Source organism: Embiotoca jacksoni, unplaced genomic scaffold (genome assembly GCF_022577435.1).
Source record: "Embiotoca jacksoni isolate LCO1_2020_lvr unplaced genomic scaffold, fEmbJac1.0.p SCAF_1, whole genome shotgun sequence".
Classification (NCBI taxonomy): domain Eukaryota; kingdom Metazoa; phylum Chordata; class Actinopteri; family Embiotocidae; genus Embiotoca; species Embiotoca jacksoni.
Window position 1 is genome coordinate 9,355,755 of NW_027185229.1, and position 18,441 is coordinate 9,374,195.

General features: G+C 41.1%; 1 protein-coding gene across 2 annotated transcripts in view; it reads right to left on the reverse strand.

Moving 5' to 3' along the window:
• cdh4 (cadherin 4, type 1, R-cadherin (retinal)) overlaps positions 1 to 18,441 on the reverse strand; it is a 192,603-nt gene that overhangs the window by 53,698 nt on the left and 120,464 nt on the right. For both annotated transcript variants that reach the window (XM_069153622.1, XM_069153693.1), the window contains exons 4-5: positions 14,377 to 14,603; positions 6,026 to 6,208 (exon numbers count right to left, since the gene is read on the reverse strand). In XM_069153622.1, coding sequence (XP_069009723.1) covers positions 6,026 to 6,208; positions 14,377 to 14,603 — 410 coding nt within the window. The remainder of the gene's footprint in view (positions 1 to 6,025; positions 6,209 to 14,376; positions 14,604 to 18,441) is intronic.

Below are 18,441 nucleotides of genomic sequence, written 5' to 3' on the forward strand. Positions count from 1 at the left end.
TTTATACCATATCTACATTACTGTGGGAATCAATTTTTTTTATGTGAAAACACTAAGAAGAGAGGTAAGCTCTAACATGCTTGCAGTATATGCCTTGTCATTGACAAAGATCTAAACTTTGAATCGACTGTAACATCATAATCTGAACACTCAGTAAGTAAATCAATAAGTACTAAGAGAAATTAGAGGCAAAGAAGAAGCTGCATCATGATTTCAGGACGGCTCCAGTGGGAGGACCTGAAGATGGAAACAAGTAAAGTATTTTGGCAGATGATTTTTGAAGATGTGGGTTAGACAGTACTTCCCCATCATGAAGAAAATAAAGCAAAAGATTAAAGGGAACTTGATTTCTGGATACTGTGTTGTTATTGTGGATGATTTAACACCAAGAAATTCCTGGATTCTGGGATGCATTCTGAGGATTGTATTGAGAGAAAAGGCAGAGAGGGGTGTCCTGATTGAAACCAGAGGGAGAGACATGTCAACAAACTGTTTGTCCCTTCAAGCTAAAAACTAAACTGAATTTCTATCGCAGACAGACGCTGCACATAGACTTGAAAAAAGAAGCAGAGCATTATGATGAGCAGATAGACTGAGAGAGATTGAAAAGATTTAAAATCTTTGACGTCACCGTTACACTCAGTGTAATGTTTCGGTGTTTGTTGTTTAATTAAATGCTATAGAAGTATATGAAATGTAACATAGCCGACTGCTGTGGAGTAATAATTTGGACAGATAATGTGACCCCTGCGACTCAGCAAGCACTTTGTAGGAAGCTGTAGAACCACACGATCAAACCGCTGCAGCACTTCAAGCGCTTAAACAATTATTTTAGCAATTTTTGAGTAAAATTCAAAAATGTTCCATGAGAATAAATTTTTCCCCACACGGTGAGTAATAATTACACTTTCTCCTGACACTAATTTCGTTTTCACCTAATCAGTGTTACCTGGGGTGAACTAACAATTCCTGTTAACACTACCCTTATACAAGTGCTAACAGTAATAACAAAGAAAATAATGAACAACAGCCAGTGGCTATTCAACAACTGAAGGTCATATTAGTCAATGAAGAAGTTGTAACTCCCTGCTGTTCAATCAATCAGACACAATATATTTTCAGGATGTAGTTTATTGTGCTTTAGTTTAGTACATCTATGGGGTGGTGGATGAGTGGTTTAAAACGTTTATTTTGCTCTTGTTCTTCATACAGTCTCCCTTGTTGTCTGTTTTAGAAGAGTCAGGATGTGATTACAAGTGTTTTCCATCATGGAAATACATAATGGGAGTGAAAACTACTTTTTTGGGTGAGGAGTTAAGTGTTCAGTTCTTGAATAATATAACATAATAGTGTATGTGTGTTCCACCAATTCATGTAACCAAATGTTGGTCGAAGCACACTCATACACGCATACCTATACACGCACACATGCACAAAGTAGCACAATGCATATCACGCACAAGGGATGCAATAAAACTGCAGACAAAACAAGCAGATCCAAAAATCATATTATAAACTCATTATGAGCTGTAATGAAATACACTGTGCAATATGAGGTTGTAAATAAACCACTGTGTTTTCATTTTGGGTACCAAGCAAACAACAGTACAATGTCATTACAATTAAGCTACTTGCTCCCCACCACACACACACATTTAATATATTCTAGCTACTCAGTGTTTCTAAAGTAAAAGTCAAGTTTTCTTCCGCCAAAGTGTAGAAAGTTAACTTCAGTGGAGGGCACATTTGTATTTTTCTTTGTGCTTCTGTTTGCTTTTGATAAGATTCCAGTAAATGAGGAGCCAGCAGACGTTCTGACTGCTTGCTCCTCATATGTCTCATTTACTGACACATACAACACCACATCATAGCATGTCACATTAGCCACTGGCACTAGCATAATGGGCTATTCAAAGTAATGTGGTAAACCAAACCGTACTAAGAACAGGTTTAATACGCCGGTTTACCCAAGACCTTAATTTCCCTCCATGAATGAGGATGTATGATAAAGGCTATGTAATATAAATATTATTACAGTTTAATTTAGCTCTATGGTGAGGGTATATAGAATCATGCAGACAGTAAAAGGTAAAACTTTCTTTTGGCTTGTGGAATGACATAATATTTAAATAAGTATCCACAATGTGCTCAATTATTTCCAGCTCATTGTTCAGTTCTATGTCCTAACTGTAGGTCAGGGAGGGAGCCAGCGTTTGAGGCCTGGTTAAATGAAAGGAGGATCTTTTTTCTCCTATATTCAGACTGCTTTCCATCAGTTTTGCCTCATTGGCCCCAGTGTAGGTGCTGCAGGAGACGGTTGAGATGAGAATGCCACAAATGGCCTGAAACTAATGTTGGCCTCCGTCACCCCGCAGATTTACAGCACTCTCCAGAGACTTGCTATTTTTTCTTCTTTTCTTTTTTTTCAATAGCAGACTGTCCCTTTTCTCCCCTTTCCGTCTCCCACCGTCACTGCTATTCAGTTTAAAAAAAAGAAAAAAGGGGGGGGAGTAGTTCTTGCCGTCTAACTTAGTATCCATTTAACTCGTGCTGTTTTTCAACCTCTCCATTTCCCCTGCACTTACATCTGTCATGTCAAATGATTTGACAGCAAAAGCTCAGAAGCATATTCCATTTGAGCACAATAGTAAATCAATGCCATCAAAGCTGCACCACTTGTGGTTCTTCATGACTGAACCGCACATGTCAAGGTAAATATGGCCTGCAGTGCAATGGAGCTCTAGCACACTATTAGTGTGTGTGTGTGTGTGTGTATGTGTGTGTGGGTATGTGTGCGAAAGAGAGAGAGAACATTTTTATTTTGTTTCAATGAAAAGAAAGTAGCTTTTGGAGACTGAAACAGGGTATTTCAGTATAAGGTTGAAGACTGCGATGATGAATGAGGCAGTGTGAGTGTCATGGGATGCAACCTAAATACTATCATCGATTAAAAAAATGACAACACTTACAGTGTATGAATGAATGACTATCTTATTAAAACTGAGAATAATAGACATTATTATTTAACATTAAATTGGCAACAACTTTGCATTATATGTGCGACTGGATCAATCATTATTCTATCAAATATTATACGGCAACAGGTGCATTAATCTGGGATTGTTCTCTGTCTTGCAGCCAGTTCTTTTTCCACTCTTATCAAATCAAAGTAAAAAGCACCTCACACCTCCTTGGGCATGTTATTTGCATCATTTGATGGCTGCAAAGTGGTAATTACACTCTGAGGGTTAATTGGTCTTTTTAAACCTGATAAACCTGCTCATGTGAGGCTTGAGTGTAGAAACACAAGGTAGAAAACTCAAAGCGTTTCCATCACAGGGGGGCTGAAATCAAGTGTCTAAGCTTTAAAGGTTGTTCTCGGCCACTTCTGAGAGTGGCGAGATAAAGTATGGAATCCCCACTGCTCCTCTCCTCAGCTGCCCAGCAGACTGGAGAGTCGTGTTGCAGAAATACAAACTCACAGAGCGACAGAGTCACATCCTCCATGCTGAACTGCTTTCAGATTTGTCTGAGGGCTCAGACACATCTATACCGTGTTCATATGCAGTGTGCCCAATCTGATAGACGTTCCCATACAGAGACACTCTTTGCAAACAAGCACACACATTCAAACCGACCCAACCTAAACACTGACAAGACCACACATGTGAAGAAAGCCCTCGAGGTTTAATCCGACCATCCAACACCCGACGTGAAAGGGGGATAAAAGAGGGTCCGTTTCTATAACAGGGCAGCGCACTGTGGTGCCTCCCGTGTCACTCCACGGCCCCGCTTTGTGTGTGTTTGTGAGCGGGAGTGTTCCCATGCTTTGGTGGAAAGTCTGCCCTCTTGCCGACACATTGGTGAAAGGCGATTTCCGTAATCCGGGAGTGTAAGCCTTGCTGTACAAATGGGCGTAAGGGACTTTGTGTGTGTATGTTAGTGTGTGTATGTTAGTGTGTTAGTATGTGTGTGTACTTGTTTGTATGTGTCAAGAAATGCCAGCAAAAAGCTGCATGTCTGTGTGGGTGACTGATAAGAGGCAATGAGTGAGGAGAGATTAAAAGGGCTGCAAAGAGAGTGTGAAACCTCCATGAGAAACTTGCTTTAGATTCTTCATATCTTTACTAATATTAGATATGAGTTATCCACTGGTTGTAATTGAGAAGTGGCTACATACATGTTTAGTTAAACTTTTTTTTGACAGTGAGAATTGTATATTTTTACATTTGCACTCTGAGACTGACAGAGTAGCTGAACTGCAGTGTAATATTGAATCTTCATACTCCAAACAAGTCATTCATGCCTTTTTTCCAAATTGAGTTCAGTGCCAAAAGTGGACGTAGAAAATGTTTGTTTAGAGTCTTAAAATACATTATTTTTGAATTTGTTCTTTTTTAATTTCTTGTCTACCTTTTTTATGTTGTTCTTTATCACTAATTCTGCAGGAACTGTCTAAATCTGTGCACCTTCCCAACTTTTGATGAAATAGTACAGCCATGCAGATGGATGGACACTAGCACTATTTGAGGAGCTCAATGACAGTATTTGGTTAATTTGTATTTTTTTCTTAGACAGAGGTATTCATATAGATGCAGTTAATTATTAGCATAGCACTGCCCGCCTATTGTTCACCACTTGAGTCCGTACTGTGATTCTAGTCTGGAAACCCTGTTTGCATTAAGGTTTGCTTAGTCACTCTAAAGGGCAGACCAATCAGTAACCAGTCAGGGTGACTAACTGTGATCATGCTGAAGTCAAGCATTTGTTTTTAAATGTAGTTTCAACAATGGCAGCGGTTGTACAGTTTAGGTGCACAATATATGGTGGTTAATGCGGATCGGTTAAAAGCTGCTCCAATAATTTCAAAATGAACCTGAGGTCTACGCCTGGTATGATGCAATGATTAAAATCAATCCCCAATGGAGCATGGCCTAATCCCTATATTCAAAATGTATCAATTGCCATGTGTGACTTTATAAATCTGACCAAAAAAAGGGTCATGAATCCACAAGGCTGACGTGCCTTACCTCCATAAGCCTGTGGTTAAGACACATCTCTTGTAACTGCAGCATTACTTTGTTTCTGCCCAGGTATTTTTGTTGCCCTTCTGTATTTACTATGAAAACTGTCATACCATCAAAAAAGGTGAAATCTAAAAGAAACAACCTGAACCATTTAAACAAACAGATGATTGGTATTGGTTTTAAATGTCTGTGTACTCAGTATTTAATGAGCAACTTTGCATATGTGGAAGTTTTTATGTGGCTTTCTAGCTCTAAGGTAGCACTTGAAAACACTTGAAACTGAAATGTGCACATCAGCATCCATCATAATAAATTCAAGTTATACTGTTTTGTTTGTTGCAATGCTACCTCAATTAAAGTCCATGCTTTTAAGAGCATTTCCCTTTACAGACATTATCCTTCAAAAGTGTTTGGGCTCCCTCGACTCAGAGCAACATGGGTGTCAAGATCATCAATTTAAATAAGCTGTAATCCACAAAGAGATGTACTGTGATGTGAAAAAATAGTCCCAGCTACATTAAAAGGTGCAGGAATCCCACTGAGAGAAGGCTCCTAAGTAATCCTTGGATCTATTCTGTGGAGACTGAGCATGAAGTGCGTACTTCTGTGCCTTCCAAGCAAGGATTTTTATTATTATTATTTTAATTTTGTTTGCCTGTCTGTCTTTGGTGCCCAGAGGCAAAGCAGACAAATCACCTGGCATAAAGACTTAAATCAAAGACAAGAGCAGTGCTTTTCACCTGCTCGATAGAAAATACCAGAATATCGAGGCTTTTGGCGTCATAGTGATTGTGAGAGTTATTACAATATATTCCCCACTCCTCTCTCTCCTTTGGTGTTTGACAGAAGATATGGGTTCTACCTAGTTTTTCTTTGAATCTCTGCTCTTTTTGTTTTTGCACAGACATGTTATATAAAAGTTTTGTGGTGCACCAAAGACTTTCCACATCATAAGCAGACGTGTGTTATTTGCTGAAATGATACAAACTGTCACTCACTCTGACGAGCATGTGAGGAAAGGGTCCTCTGGAGTTTTCAGGCACGTTGATAGGCGGGATGACCCAGTCTCTCTTCTGTCGCCTCAGTCCACTGGAAGAGGAGCCTCTCTGATGTCTTCGAGAAAACTTGATAACTCTGGGTTGGGAGTCCCAGACTCTTGACAGCATTTCTTCAATGCCAATCTAAAAAACAAAAGCCAGATATATCATATCATGCCACAAATTGCCTTGAACAACTTTGTGTTATGTATGTTTGAAGAAAGTTATTTTGCCATGTCAGGTTGGAAGATGAATCCATAAAGTGCTCTGAAACGACACGTTTTCCCCTCGCAAGAATTGAAAGTGAAATACTGTGTGTCACGCTAACAATAAACAATTTTGGGAGAGCGACAGAGGCAAACACAAAATATAAAGTTTTTATGAATGCTGCAGCATTGCATCTCATGAGGCCCTTGGCAAGACACCTGTGCCTGCCCAAGTCCTCACCTTCTGCCTAAAAAAGTGCGACTTCTCGCAGGCTACATGGCTGAGGGGGTTTTCTACAGAGGTGCTGTGCTTTGTCGGCATGCACAGATTTTTCAGATAGACAACATTATTCTTTCCCATGTCTGTCTCCACTGAAGACCAAAAAAGTGTGTCACTTGGCCCTGATAGAAGCCTATCATCCAATAAAACAGGTACTGATGAAATATCTGTGTAATAATGAAGCGAGTGCCCTGCAGTTTCCGTTCAGAGCAAGAGCATGTTTTTCCTCAAAACATATTGAAAACACAAATAATATGTGGTCTTTCTGGACTTGTGTTCAACTCCTCATTCCAGAAAATCCTTGCTTTGTATATTTTTCTACTTCTCACTTTTGATGTTGTAGTAACTTTGAACTTCATACAGGAGTAAGGTGTTATGGGCATCTCTTATGAAGGAATGTATGGATGTTCATACAATTCTCCTGCCGCCTGCATTGACTCCCCCAAGCTGTAGCTGCAGGGAGAACATTGTGTTCTTGTATATCTTGCAGAGTAAAATTGTTAGAAGGGTGTGTAAGACTGTCCCCCCCACCCCCACCCCCCACCCCCGATCCTTTATGTTGTCCTCCTGTGTAAAATGGTTGTATCGCTGTAATCCACCTAATCCTATTGTTGTCTCTGCGCCCTGCGTACACACACACACATTCACTGGCAGCATGCCGCTGTCACCTGAAGCACAGTGGAAATCCTCCTGCTCATCCCACCTGGAACACACACAATGCAGTCACACACAGACACGTGTGCACGCGAGCAACCGAAAACACGTTGCCATGCCAAACGCAGGCCAGGCAGTTCATCCTATCAATATCCACCTGCTTTGCTTGTGAGAGAGGCTACACCTGAGCAAACGTGGTGAATATTTTCATCTTTTGTTTTAACTCTTCGCACATTCACGGCTCAGAGAATTGGACTGCGAGCTCAGTGCAGGTCTCTGGACCAGAGCGCGACGTACAGAGAGCAGAGCAACCGGGTGGGTGGTTAGAGGACAGAGAGAGGAACGAGGAGACCAGATGTGTTTCCCAGATAAGATAGCTCTCGTTCCAGCTCCACTCATCCAAAACACTCACAGGTACCAACTGGCACGGGGGAGGTGGGGTGTGCCAGTCCTCTCCGCAGGTAGAATTAGTCTCTGTCTGTGAATCTGTTTGTGCTTCTGTGGCCGTGTGTGTAGTTGCAATTGGTCATTTGAAGCAAACAAACAAACAAAAAAAAGGGTAAACAAACAAGCATGTGAAAACAACAAACATGCAACAGAGGAAAAAAAAACATTCTCTCTGGCCAATGGTGGCGAATCATCGGGACAGTATATTTCAGTGCGTATGGACAGTCAGGACATACATGATGCCAGAGAACTGTTCTTCCTCATCTATGCTAAATCCAGTATGCTGCTCCTATGATGAAGTCCTTGTTTGTCTTTCCAGGTATCAACAGAAAAACCCAATGGATGAATGGACGCTCCACACACCAATGTACCTGCTGACGAGGGCCGGATGATAACAAGGTAGATGCATTTGATAGATGGATAGATATATACTTTATTAATCCCTCAGAGGGAAATTAAAAAAAAAAAAAATCCTTCTAAGGAATTAATAAAGTATATATTTGACTGGTCTAGCCCAAACATGCCTCTAGAAGAAATGAAGAAGAGCAATGGTCAGCCAGAGAGACAGACAACTAACGGGAGATATCCTTTATTGTAAGTCTGTCTGTGGATGATATCAGCGCAGTGACTGCATGTGACTCTCACTTTGAAACAGCATGACCAGAATTACAAAGAAAAGAAAGAAAAACTGGACCAAGCTCTCAGCCTCCAGGAAACTAGGTGCTTATTAGGTTTCTTTTTTCCATATCAAATTTCTGTCTTAACTGTCTCACTCAAAGCATATACAGTATGTGTATTGTGTAGTGATTTCAGTCATGCCTGTGTGCACATATGGGGAATCGTGTGGTGGCCTTGATGCAAGCATGTGTGCACGAGTACAATTGTGTAAAAATAATGCATGAACATATGTGTGATTGCATTTGCCTGTGTGTGTGTGTGTGTGTGTGTGTGTGTGTGTGTGTGTGTGTGTGTGTGTGTGTGTGTGCCTGAATTCATGACAAGGAGTCAGTTAGTGTGTCCCTGATGTGCTGGGGGCTCCTGAAACCCGAAGGCAGGCAGGGCCAGCTGGCAGCTCTCTGCTCTCAGGGATCTTGCACATTGCTGGGGCGTTCTTCACGCCTGCAGTCCCTAAGCCCTGGAGCTGACATCTGGAGGTTATCAGTCTGACAAACAGGCAGAAAAATACAATAAGCGCGTGTGCTCATTGCCCATTCTCTGTTCAGTGTGGCTCTGAAAACGTTTGATTCAGGTCTTATTTTTTAATGTCTTTACTGCTGCAGTTCCCTGTGCTGGCTCACTGTAACAAAAAAAGAGATCTGAGGGCTAGTCGTCAGTAAGAAGAAGGTTCTCCCATGAGATATTCTCTCAAAAACTACAGTGAAGAAAGACTACATTTAAGCATTTAAACCAAACTTTCAAAAAAAAATTTTTTTTTTTTTTTTTGAATTATCGTTGCTGGTATTTGCCTGTTGAGATTTGCAGCTTTCTGGTGTGGTTTGTCAACATAATCAGGCTATAATCACAAAGTTAAAGCGCACAGCGAAAAAGCAACCATCCAAGCCTGCCTCTGCTGCTTTTCAATGACCAGTGGCCCCCCAGGGTCCTACGCTCCAACCTGCTCCCGGCCTTCGCTGTAATCTACCTTGAACAGGTGAGGCTGTCTGGGGAGAGTGTGGGGAAAATGCAAATCAAATAAGCACTAAAACCCGTTCCAGCAACCAGTCGACTCCAAATCCAGTGGTGCATAACTGATGGGCTCTAAGCTGGTGGAGAAGGCAAACCAACGTGCCATGAAATCAGTACGAGTTGGAGAGCACTCTGCGAGAGGCCCTACCTGTGTGAGGAGCGATAGCCTGAGTACATAAACAAAGTGGAAAGGGCTTTCAGGCCAAAGACACTCTACACTTCAATTGCTGTGATATTGTATGCTGGAAAATTAAATACTAAAATTAGGCAGTGGAGCACATTACAAATATGCTAACGTCTGCTTCTGAAACAGAGCAGTGAGAGGCCAGTTATTAAAGGCAAATCAGTGCACTCTCACTGGTGCCGTACAACAAAGCAAATGTAGCAAGAGAAGAAAGCCACACTGCATTCAGTGCTGAAGCCAGTTCATCTGAGCACAGATGAACCAAAAGCACAAATTATTCTTCACATTAACTGTCTCTTCACAGAGTGAGTTGTGAGTCGACTGGTTGTGAGTGGTGTTTGTCTCTGTATTGCCATTGGGAAAAACAGGATATCCTGAGCTGTTGATATTCTTCTCTGCACTTGCCATGTTTATTACAGAGCTAGGTTGTGGTTTGGTGATGCGATGATGATGGCCTTTCTTCCTAAAATAACTATCGACCCTCAGGACAAAGAGATGGACTCAGGTAAGAACTACTTGCTTCTGTGTGTGCGTTTACAGAGGTAGAAAAGGAAAATGGGCCACAGTTCGAAAACACTGCGCTGATAACACTGATAGGTTTTAACTTCAGCTCCCAAAAATCATGTCGAGTCGTGGCACTAAACTTTATCCAAAACACTCCTGCTTACTGAGGAACAGACTTTACTAGTTTGTATTTCTATTAATCAAAGAAAGATAAATACAGGAAAATAGATTAGCTTTTTCACAGCTGCTTACAGTAGAAATGATTTAAATTGAGTTGGTACATACATACAAGTGTCAAAACTCAAAACCACAAGCCCATTTTATCAAACGAGGAACATTTATAGCATCTCAATAAGAGGGTGGGACTCTCCTCTTCTGGTGCGGCCTTCTTATAATGTAATCTGCACTGTGTTTCGTGTCACTTTGTAAATGTTGACACACTAACAAGACAGTCTAAAAATAGTTAACATCATTTAGATTATGCAGATGAACATAGGCATCGTGAGCATTTTATCCAGCTGATGTTAGCTAAATTCACCACAGTGCCTAACGCTGCCTTCAAATGGAACGTGTGGTCACAGCATGGTAAGTCGTGTGTACGACCTGAAGTGGTTGTCCAGGGGAACACCACTGCTACGAAACAGCAATAAGTGCAGGGTAGGAGCTACTACGCATTATTGACAAAGAAAACTCACGACGACTAAAATACCATCCAACAAAAAAAAGAATGAACGTCACAACTCGGGAACTTGAAGCTTTCAAATTCAATTCGGAGGTCCTGAATACCACAACAGGGGGGCATTGACTTCTGGTGAACACGGTGAATCCCATTTGAAGGCAGCATACGTACAGTTTCCCTGAGCTGCTAGGATGTCTGGAAACTAAACACTTGTGTAACTGCTTAGGGCAAGAATAAGGGCAAGAAAAATGTTGTAATTATGTTAACTGCTTAACTATTAGCATTTTTTTATGTGCTCATTTGAGCTAACCTTCAAAGGTCACTGAAGATGTGAGATGGGAGACTGACATGACCACCCACAGTCGGAGCATTCTGCGGAACCGTCTAACATTATAACAGGTCACTTTCAAACCAGACTCTACTGGTTATGTGGACTGATTTTCCGCCTTCCACAGCAAATGAAGAGACAATTGCATTTTAACAAATGTTTACTTCTGGAAAGTACAAGATGATACAAGTCAAACAGACTGAAGAAGTCAATTAAATCATAACTACTTGATGTCAATGAGGAAAACCATAAAGCAGAGTGATTTTACGGCCTTGTCACTGTGTTTTTACTCAAGCCTTTACATTTTATCCGGTTTTAATATTGTGAGTCTACCAGAAATGGCAGTATTGGACTGTACTCTGCAGTGGTAGGATGTATAAGGGATGGACGGGAGGATGAGTACAGGGCAGTAGTGGAGGATTTTGTGGAGTGGGCGGGTAGAAATCACCTGCTCCTGAATGTGGCCAAGACCAGAGAGATGGTGGTCGACTTCAGGAGGAAGGTGACGGCTCCACAACCGCTGAGAGTTCTGGGAGAGGAGGTGGACATGGTTGAGGAGTACAAGTACCTGGGTGTGTCCATCGACAACAGACTGAACTGGAAGACCAACATCAATGCTGTCTACAAGAAGGTGATGAGTCGACTCTTTTTCTTGAGGAAACTTCGATCCTTCAATGTGTGCAGCGAGATGTTGGAGATGTTCTATCAGTCTGTTGTGGCCTGTGCATTGTACTTCGCTGGGGTCTGCTGGGGGAGCAGCATTGGAGCCGGTGACACCAACAGACTTAACAAACTGGTTAAGAAGGCTGGCTCCATCATCGGCTACAAACTTGACAGCCTGGAAAAGGTGGTGGAGAGGAGGACGCTGAACAAACTATTGTCCATATTGGATAATCCTGTCAACCCTCTCCACCACCTGCTGCAGGGACAGCGGAGCACTTTCTCCAAAAGATTCCTCCAGCTCCGCTGTCACAAGGACAGATACAGGAGATCATTCCTGCCCACTGCAATAAGACTGTACAATAACTCACCTCTGACAAAATCCATCACAGTACAATAACACTGTTGACTGTGTTTCTTGGTTTGTTTGTATATTATATATATATATAGATATATACTGTACTGTATATATACATATATATATATATGTTGACTGTGTTTCTTGGTTTGTTGTATATAATATATATAATGTACTGTATATACTGTGCATTTTATATTTATATTTTTTACTGCTATTTACTGCTATTTTATTTTATTGCTTTTCTATCATTATATTATTCTATTCTATTCTATTATTTTATTCTATTGTTTCTATTATTGTCTTATTGCTTCTGTATGTATGCTGCTGTAGCGAAAAAATTTCCCCTCGGGATTAATAAAGTAAATACCTACCTACCTACCTACCTACCTACTGTACTTTATGTGAAAATAATTGAATGAATAAAGAAACGATAATTTAAAACACAAACACATTTTGGCCTCCTTAAATAGGAGTTCCTTTTACCATGTTCCTACCTCAAGTTATCCTACGGCACATAACATATTTTAATGATAATCACATTTTCTATAACTATGCTCCCAAGTATTTATTTTAATTTCTCCTCGCGGCATACCAGCAATTTCCTACTGAGAGAATTGTAATGAAATTCTACAGTAGCACTTGGCACCTATTTATAGCAAGAGGGAAAAGTGACAAGAACACATGTTAACACTGCACTTCTCTGGTTAAAAAATAAAAATAAATACATACAGTACTGTATTAATTTTCATGTGATTAGAGAAAACACATTTGTTTTTTTTGTTCAATTATTGAATCTTTCTAAAAGCTTACCAACTTTGGGAACATTATTATAGGCTGAAACTACATCACCTGGTCTTTGAAGGCTCTACCAGAGTGGAACATTAGCTCAATCAATGTCAATTATTCCCCAGTCTCCATTATTGCTCTGCCAGGAGTGGGCAGAATTTTAATCCCCACTCTGCAATTGCTTTAACGACATGAGTCTTGGGCTTTTCGTCATGATTAGAAACATGACTGAACATTAAGCCCAGTGGCGTTCAACAAGTAGTGCAGGAAAAATGATAATGGGTTTGTCACTCAACAAAATGCAGCCTGCTAGTGGAAGTTGGTAACAGGGGCTGTACATTTGCCCTCTGTAGTTGTACAGTCTTTTTTAGCTAATACACCCTTAGTAGCAAATAGGAAAATGTCTCCATGGCTTACCGAAAATCACTGCATCAACCATTTGGGTAAAGTTCTGATTATTTCAGTTGTTGCATTTCACCTTGTTCACACTTTATTTGTTTGGTGAAGCTGATCAGTGTCCCATGACTTAACAGTGATGGGAACCATAAAAAGAAAGATGCTAGATACATATCTAACAGGAAAACAACCTGGGGTTGGGATTTGACAGCATTTTTGTGACTCAAAATCCAGATTCAAATCTTCCTATTAGAATCTAAATCCTTTTAGAATATTACTATCAAATACATTTGGGTTTAGTTTATGACATTTCAAGTCCCTAAAGTTAAAACTAAAAACAAAGATGTGTAATCAGCATTTGTTGGCTGATCAGACAGATGGAGCTTTGAGCCGCAGCCACGTTAATTTTCACAACCTGTTAAAGTCAAAATATCAGATGAGCAGAGGAGGATACTGCATTAATTGTTGATTAAATTAAAGTGATACAAGTAACAGCTGCTTAATTCTACACCATATTTTTTTACAATACAAGTAATAACAATGCAGAGCTATGAAGTGGATTTGGTTAAAAAAGGGTTATGTTAATTAAATTATCCTGAAACTGACACAATGCAGTGAGTAAGTGGTTTCTTTACAAAGGATTAGCTTCTCTTTTGGTATTGCTGAACAGCACAAATACAATGTTTTCCTTATGGAATTGATATTAATTAGCTGCAGCTGATTTTGTATATTCCTCCACCTTAGCATTTTATCAGTGAAAGCAAAGGTTAGCGCGGACAAAAACTTAGGAGCACGGCACTGAAACATTTCCTACGTTGTTCTTTGCAAATAATCCTTATTATTGATGGTAAAAAAGACAAGCAACTATGTTTTTAATGAGATTGGTGTGATTTACTAATATCACAGTTTAGCATATATTGGATCACAAATTACCTGAAGACGTTTCACATCTGGAAAGAGTTAGACTTAGGCTCAAATGGAAAACGGCCTGTTTACAGCAATGGTCGAGCAGGTAAAAGCTGTCTGTGATGAACATCCAGTTTATGTTTGCCTATAATGCAACTGTATTTTTTAACATTTGAATGAAGTGGCAGTTTAATAACAATTCTGGTGCCTGCGTCACTGTGCCATGGTGTTTTACCTTTGTGAGTGGGGAAGGATGAGAATGTCCAGCAAGGGCCAGTTTAACAGTGGTCTCCCAGATGTGGGGGTCGTGGAGCCCCCGTGCTGTCACCATGAACTGAACGGGCTCTGACAGGTTGGCCACCTCCAGCTCAGCATACACCATCCCATCAGGCTTCACGCCGAAGTTGGGGTCGCTGCTGACAAAACCTACTTCTCTGCAGCGCTGGCAGTCCTCAAACTTCACTGCAGAGACAGACAGAGAGAGAGAAAAAGGAGGGACAGAATTAGCGAGCGGCACAGTGAGATTTACTCCAGAAGGTGTTCGCAAATCCTTGACACATCTGGCAGGTTTGAGATTAACCCGCATCCATCAAGACCTATCTTGAAATATCTCATCCTTTCTGCTGTCACTTCTGATTCCCCGCTTTGACATCTTTGGCAAAACAAACTGCTTATCTGTTTCTGAACCAGAATACACGAGGGGGGGACCTAATTCTTTTCCATATCATTCTTTTCCCAGACTGGATGGATAGCAATGTCAAAACAGCATTGCCCTCAGCTTCAACAGGGAAAGCATGAAGAGATGGTCTAACGCACGTTAAGCTGACTGGGCTGACTGAGCGCGATGCTCATGTGGAGCAACAGTCTTGGATGGCATTTGGAGGGTTCTGCATCACTGAGGCAAAAGAAAGGGAGCTGTGAGGACTCTTCTGTTTGCATGCACACACAAACCGCTCTTTCTTTGTCCAAAGTATTGTACCATATGTGTCTGTATGTGTGGTGCAGGAGACTGGTCTGGCTGTTTACTGTCCTTTCCATTCCACATATGAGTAAATAGTAGGGACACATCACACAGAGACACGAACAGAGATGGTGATGGGTTCCTGAGCGGAGTGCATGTGAGGATTCTTCAGTGACAGCTGACATGAATATGCCATTAAAACTCACAAAACACAGGAGACACCAACAGACTCAGATACAACTATTTGGAAAATCCTCTCATTCCATTCCCAAATTTAATGAACAGTCAATGCCTCATTTCCACATGATTCACAGCAATGATGCAATGACACAAATGCTGGGATGAGTGAGTGTTATTTTCAACATGTCTATTATGATACACAGACACACACACACACACACACACACACACACACACACACACACACACACACACACCCTTGTCTTCCTCTACCCTGAAGTTGAAATGCGTGTGATGTTATCTCACAAACTCTGGCTGCTGATAACAAGACAAATTGATTTCATAAATCACCTAGGGAACCGATCATCTGTTATGAGCTGCGGCGGCATGATTTCTCAAAAATCCAGCATGAAGAATTCTGCGCAGCAAGCTTTTTATCAAGCCATCTATTTAATTTATCGCCCAGCTTTCTGTCAAAAGCAGCTCCCAAACAACAGGCTAATAAAGCATGAGATCTCCTCAGCCACTGCAGCTGAGCATCGCACAAATGAGGCTGCTTGCTTCCAGCCTCTGAGTAATTGCATGCGTAATGGGACGGATTGTAAACACAGTACTGACAATGTGTGCATCTGTCTATGTTGGCAAATACAATCCATATTTTCATTAAAAAAAAAAAAAACACAGCCCAATGGAGAATGTCCTTGTGTGAGTGATAAGCTTATTGCCTTGCTTTGGGGATCATTTATCAAGGTGGTGGGAGGAAATTTAACATCAGGTTGTGACAATATGACACAGCCCTGCTTGAATTGTCCACAGATGAATTGCGGTGGCAGACGTGTATTATGTAAATGACTTCAATTAGCTTGAACTGAGCAGGCTAATTGTTGTCACTTAGACAGGTCTCTCGAGGTGCAGCTGGAGAAGCGAGGCTTAAGGACACGAGCACTACAAAGCTCTGCTTATAAATGTGCGTGCGTGAGTGTGTGTGCTTCTGTGTGAACATAACCGTGGGAGTAAGTTCAAAGTACAGCTAGTGTGAGAATGTATGTCCTTCGTGGGTGCATATATTAATGTTGATCTTAATACTACAATAAAAAAAACACGGAGGTCTCTAAGGATCTGCCTGAACCTGCTGCCTTGTGTGCTGCCGTGGAGCCAGTTGGCATGGGAACACAGATGTGGTCTGTGAGGCATTGCCATTGTGGAGCACTATTAAAGCTGTGTCTTTGTTTCTTCATAAGGGCATCGGGCCAGCTCTCAGTTTACCATTTTCCGCCTGCTGGTATATATCCGCTTGGGGCCGGGACCGTGACCCTGATTCCTGACACATCTACTTAGTGTGGAGATATTCATAAATGCTTTCCTATTCATTAAAAATCCTGTTCACAAAGCACATTCAAATCAGGTGGTGGGATCTGATCTGCCACGCTGTTAAATAGAGATGAAAGCAGCAGAAAAGAGACAACGCTAAGACGAGATACTGATAGGAAAACTATGTATGTGTGTGTGTGTGTGTGTGTGTGTGTGTGTGTGTGTGTGTGTGTGTGTGTGTTTCTGAAAGAGGGAGATTGTATGATAAAAGCAGACGGATCATGTAGTCCAGAGAAGGAAAAAAAAGAAGAGATATTTAACAAAATATATCAAATATATCCAAACTGGAACAATTTTCACAGCTTTTAAACAAGCCCTTAGTTTTGAAGACAATAGGACTTCAAAAAAAAAAGCTGTGCAGCAGCATGATGGGAAAAATAGTGAGTGAAGACTAATGCTGTTGATCACTAATTTGTGCTTATTTACTGTTATTGTTCTTTAGTGCATGTAATTTGTTTTGTCATGTTACGCTTGGCTCCTTTTGGATGAAAAAATTAACTTGAAATTAATAAATGAAGAAGAGGCTTCTGGGTTTTTTCTCAGCTGACGACCTTGAAGGTTAGTAAACCCGCAGTCCTTCATCTATTTAAAAACAATGCCTACATATTTATAGCAGGTACAATCAATGGTAGTTTTGGACATCATCACCTGCTCAAGTTATGTGGAGCACAAGGAATAAGTGGAAAAGACAGAGGACTGAGCTGACAGCAGAATTTCTGCTGTTAGTGTTTAGAAATGATTGGATTTGACAGACATCTTCAGTCCGGGCAGGTCCTTCCAGGAGCCATCACAAATATTAAAGGGTTGAGTCTTTATTTTTAACAGGACTTGAAAACGTATTAACTTGTTGTTAATTTTCCCTACACTTTGGGACATCATGCCTTTGCCACAGCCACATTCAGGGTGTGGATAGAAGATTTGCACAATGTCTAAAAGTAAATGTGATGATGTCCAGCCACTGAGTGGCCTTGTTTATCCATCATGCATGTCTATGACAGGGTGAGGACTGCCAGGAAGGCTCACTGTGTTCAGTTTAAAAAAAAAAACAACAACTCTGCAGCTGGAAGTTTCTGTGTTTCTTGTTTCTGACCATTCATGGGCAAAAATGTATATTTGTACAATATTGTTGTATAGATAACAAACATGGGCATTGACTGTGACTGAGTGTGGCTGACATACTTAGCTGAGCAACTACTCAGAATCAGCAAGCATGCTTGGTTGGTTATGGCGGCAACCTTTCTGAGTTTAAGATGTATTGTGTCAATAGCGTTCTTTCTCTGTGGGTGTATGAATGTGTGTATGGATGTGTGTGTGCCTATACTTCGCCTTGGTTCCCTCTATTTAATGAGGAAAACATCAGGGGTACAACAGCACCAGCTCAAGTGAGTGCATATTTGTCACCTATGCATTCTCTTCTCTTGCTGTTTTGTTGCCTTGCTATGTGAAAATGTGTGCATACATATAGTGTCTGCCTCTCTGTGTTCCTGTGTAACCTCCTCAGAGTCCATGTAAGTGTGCATGCATTGTGTGAGCGTGTGTCCTGTATATTTTAGTGCATCCTGCCATCCACAGAGATGTTTGGCAGGCTGCTGAAGCTGGTGTCATTCTGCTCGGCTGCTCTCCTCCGGACTCGTACGGCAGAAAACATGCTGTCCAACAGAGCGGCTGGTGCAGCACAGACGTGGCTAAAACAGAGCGGGCAAGCAGCCGTGACCGCCAACCACCGAGTCCTCCCCGCACGCATGCGCACACGCAGATATTTTTTTTTTTTATTTTTTTTTTTTTCAC